A 3,820-nucleotide genomic window follows, 5' to 3' on the forward strand; every position below is an offset into this window, starting at 1 on the left:
GTATCTTTCCTTAAAAATATAGAAAACCAACCACACAAACAGTTGTATTTGGAGGATTCATGCTGCATTTAATGTAAGTATCTTTCCTTAAAAAAAATCCTCCAAATACAACTGTTTGTGTGGTTGGTTTTCTATAATGCTGCATTTAATGTAAGTATCTTTCCTTAAAACAGCATAAATCCTGCAAATACAACTGTTTGTGTGGTTGGTTTTCTATATCATTTAATATGAAAATTTCAAAATATAAACATTTACCCATATTCATTTATATCGCACAGTTTTGCACCCTTTAATTTTTTCTCAACCTAATAAAACAACTGAACCTATCTTATCAGTACTACATTTGTATAGATTTGTAATGGTGAATTTACAATGTACAAAGATGAAGAAAAACTACATGAGCTGGAAACTACTTTATTGGGCTTTTTCTACTTGAAGTCTGTTGAAACTCAGTATTAAAGTTGCGTCATAAAAAATGTGATTCATTGCAGTTTGATTAAATAATTAATTTAAATAATAAAACCTGAAAATCTTTCCCTACTCTCTAGAGCCAACATAGAAATCAAGCTCCATTTTTTAGACATTCCAAAATAAATTCACACATGCTTAAAACACGTAAAACTGCACTACAGTTTTAGATTTTAAAAATAATTATACAAGAGTGAATTTTTAAGTTACTAAAATGGATTATCGATTATGGTTTGCACCTAAAGTATACAAAAACTTTCTGATATAATATACATAATATGTAAAAAAATAAATAAATACTAAATAAAACAAACCAAATGAGAAGGTGGTGTCTTTCTCTGAAAAGGGTTAAACTAATATTTTTAAAAGGAACTTGACCAAAGCTTGTAATGTAAGACCTTCAATAATATCTGTGAAAGCTACAGACCATCTTTGTAGAAGAAATACACTTTATTTGAGAAAAGCCAGCTAGTTTTTGTTTCTTTTACTATGTGCATCATTTAAGTTGATTCCAGTTGATTACTTACGTGTAATATTATTTTCAATCTGATAAGAAAAAATTTATTTTATACTTTTGGTAACATTCATAACCAACAACCCATTCTGGTAAGCCTAAATTAAACATTTATACAAGTTACATCCAATATTAGAAATGAGTGGTTAAAAACAACACAACAGAGAGTGGTTGACCAGAAAGAGTCAGCATTAAATAAACGTCATGGACTTTCTACTTTGTTATTTTAGAAATTCTGAAAAGTGTTCTTTTTTTACAGATTAGAGATTAAAATCGCAACGAAGAGATACAAAATCTTCCGATGTTACACGGAAACAAAAGGAACTCTCAGTTTTCCCATTGCCGTTACTCAATTCAGATAACAAGCAAATCCCCACACATATACATGACCGCTTATACTTACCAAACTATATGTACAATCAATACCGAATACTATTATATTCTTGCTATTGTAGTATTATTTATAGAGAAAAATATGAGTATTAAAATTAAGTTATATGTACCAACAATTGTACACAGTATTTATAAACATTACATTGTATTCTCACTCATGTCAGTATTGTCCAAAGTTACCTATACATTTTTGATAAGTGTCACAATGATAAAGTTTTTTTTAAAACATACTATCAAACAGTTTCACATTAACAAGTAATATCAAGATTTTAGTGTTTTTAATTATCTCTCGAGAAAAAAAAATCATTTTTAAATTTTTCATATAATCAACAAATACATGTAAATCTGTAAACTTTTATTATCTATGATAAGAAGCATGCTCAAACAAGTCACTTTATGAAAAGCTTAAAAAAAAAATGGAACAAATCAGTTTTCTTTTCTCGCATCACTATTCGTTTCTTCATCCTGAAGTGAAATACCGAGTGTGTGTTTAATCTATTAATAATGCATAAAGATTTCTGATTTTATGTTTGGCAGAAATAAAAACTTGATAAACGTGGATAATCCTGGAATTGATTAAAGCAACTATATTAAATAAATTCATAATACTATATACATTGGTTTATAAGGAGAACAATACCTTTGATGTACACTTGAAAAAACAAAAAATTAACAGGTGTATTTCATGAGAATACTTCAACAATGCTTGTATGTTTATGGAATGTTACTTTTCTATTTTATAAAGTTACAACTAGTCAGTATTAAATAATTCACCCAATAGAGAGAAACGAAATGTAAAAGGCTGAGCGGGACACGTTAGCATATCAAATGAAGTAACATTTAAGATGTTCACACTGCTATCGTTTTTTATATTCTCTTGTCCAGTATGCGAGGAAAATGGAATGCTTTTTAAATCTGGAATAACGTTTTTTTGCTGGAGTAAATCTAAACTTTTCTTTTCATCTTTGACAAACAAAGATAAATATTGTAAGATTTTGAGTTTATCTATTGAAATATTAGCTTCATTTTGTTGACTATCAGTTTGTGTTTGACTAGAACCCACGTCTTTTTCATATTCGTTACTTGGTTTTATTGTAACCTTAGTTAACGTTGGATCGCCTGCTGAACTATGGAAGTCGTTAGACTTTCCTCTGTTCAACTTATCATCATATGACAAAGACACTATTGGAATACTTGCTTCACTAAATTCTTGTGAATTCTTACTTTCCAACTTCAAAGCTGTGCTTACTTCCATTTCCAAGGGGATACTTTTAGTGGCCGATTCCTTCGAATCCATATTTGCTATCTTTACAGACGGTGTTATTTCCTGTTTTGTTAAGATACTTTCTTGAACTGATTCCTGCAAGTCCTCATTTGTCATCTTAACGGTTGGTATTTCTTCAGTATCTGTTGGTATACTTTCTGTAATTACTCTTTTTGAGTCCTCCATTTCCAGCTTTATGGATGGCATTTCTTCGGTAGTTATTGGTATACTTTCTGTAACTAATACCTTTAAGTTTCCATTTTCAAACTTTATGGATGATATTTCTTCGGTAGTTATTGGTATACTTTCTTTATCTAATTGGTGTGAGTGTTCATCTTCTGTTGTTGTAAACGATATTTTTTTCAACTGTGTTGGAATGTTTTCTGTAGCTCGTTTCTGAGACTCCTCGGTTGCCATCTTTGTGGATGGTTTTATGTTATTTTCTCCAACTACATCTTTGGAGTCTGGGATTGACAGTTTCACTGGTTGTCTTACTTCCACTTCTGGATGCTTTTTACTTTTCATGAAAGAAACATTCTTTTCAGTGTTATCTGTTTCAGACTGCCAAACGGTAAACATTTCTTTATGAATAGGTAAGTTATAATAAGCCTTTTCAATTAATTGAAATGGAGATTTCTGGTTATGCCACTTTTCATAAAGAAAAGCCTGTGGCGTTTTAGAAGAAATTTTTAGAACTTGAAATAAATTAAGTGAATCATGTAAATCTTGTAGCTCATCCTCTTGTCGTTTCCTTTCAGCACTACAACAGTAAACAGCTGCTATGTCAATAGGGTGTGCTTCAGTGTTGAAAATGTAACTACCACTTTCAACAACACAATCGCCTCCTATCGTACGAACAACCTCTCCGTGATCTCCGTTTCTATGAAGAAAATTATCAGGGTCAAAGAGTAAATAAAGATATTTGGTAGTTTCAGCTAAGAAAAATGATTCCATCCGGTCTTCAATCTTGTGGTCAAGTACATTCTTTATCTGAAAAAAAACAAACAAACAAGTTTTAGTCTTAGCAAAATACCCACTAATAAAACACTCGTACTAATTTAAGGGAACAATAATACATTTTTTAAGATAAACTGTGTTTTCAATACAGTAATTACTAGTACAAACAGTCGCCCATAGGGAGGCTTTTCTGTTAGTTAACTTAAATTCTGGTACACGTTAGC

The 3,820-nt window shown here is 30.5% G+C and overlaps 1 protein-coding gene across 1 annotated transcript in view; it reads right to left on the reverse strand.

Annotated features, from left to right (window-relative positions):
• Nucleotides 1-225: 225 nt before the first annotated feature.
• Nucleotides 226-3,820, reverse strand: part of LOC106471797 (ER degradation-enhancing alpha-mannosidase-like protein 2) — a 31,774-nt gene continuing 28,179 nt past the window's right edge. The window contains exon 9 of the mRNA XM_013932421.2: nucleotides 226-3,629. Coding sequence (XP_013787875.1) covers nucleotides 2,127-3,629 — 1,503 coding nt within the window. The 3' untranslated portion in view covers nucleotides 226-2,126. The remainder of the gene's footprint in view (nucleotides 3,630-3,820) is intronic.

The sequence above is a fragment of the Limulus polyphemus genome, unplaced genomic scaffold (genome assembly GCF_000517525.1).
Source record: "Limulus polyphemus unplaced genomic scaffold, Limulus_polyphemus-2.1.2 Scaffold4869, whole genome shotgun sequence".
NCBI lineage: Eukaryota > Metazoa > Arthropoda > Merostomata > Xiphosura > Limulidae > Limulus > Limulus polyphemus.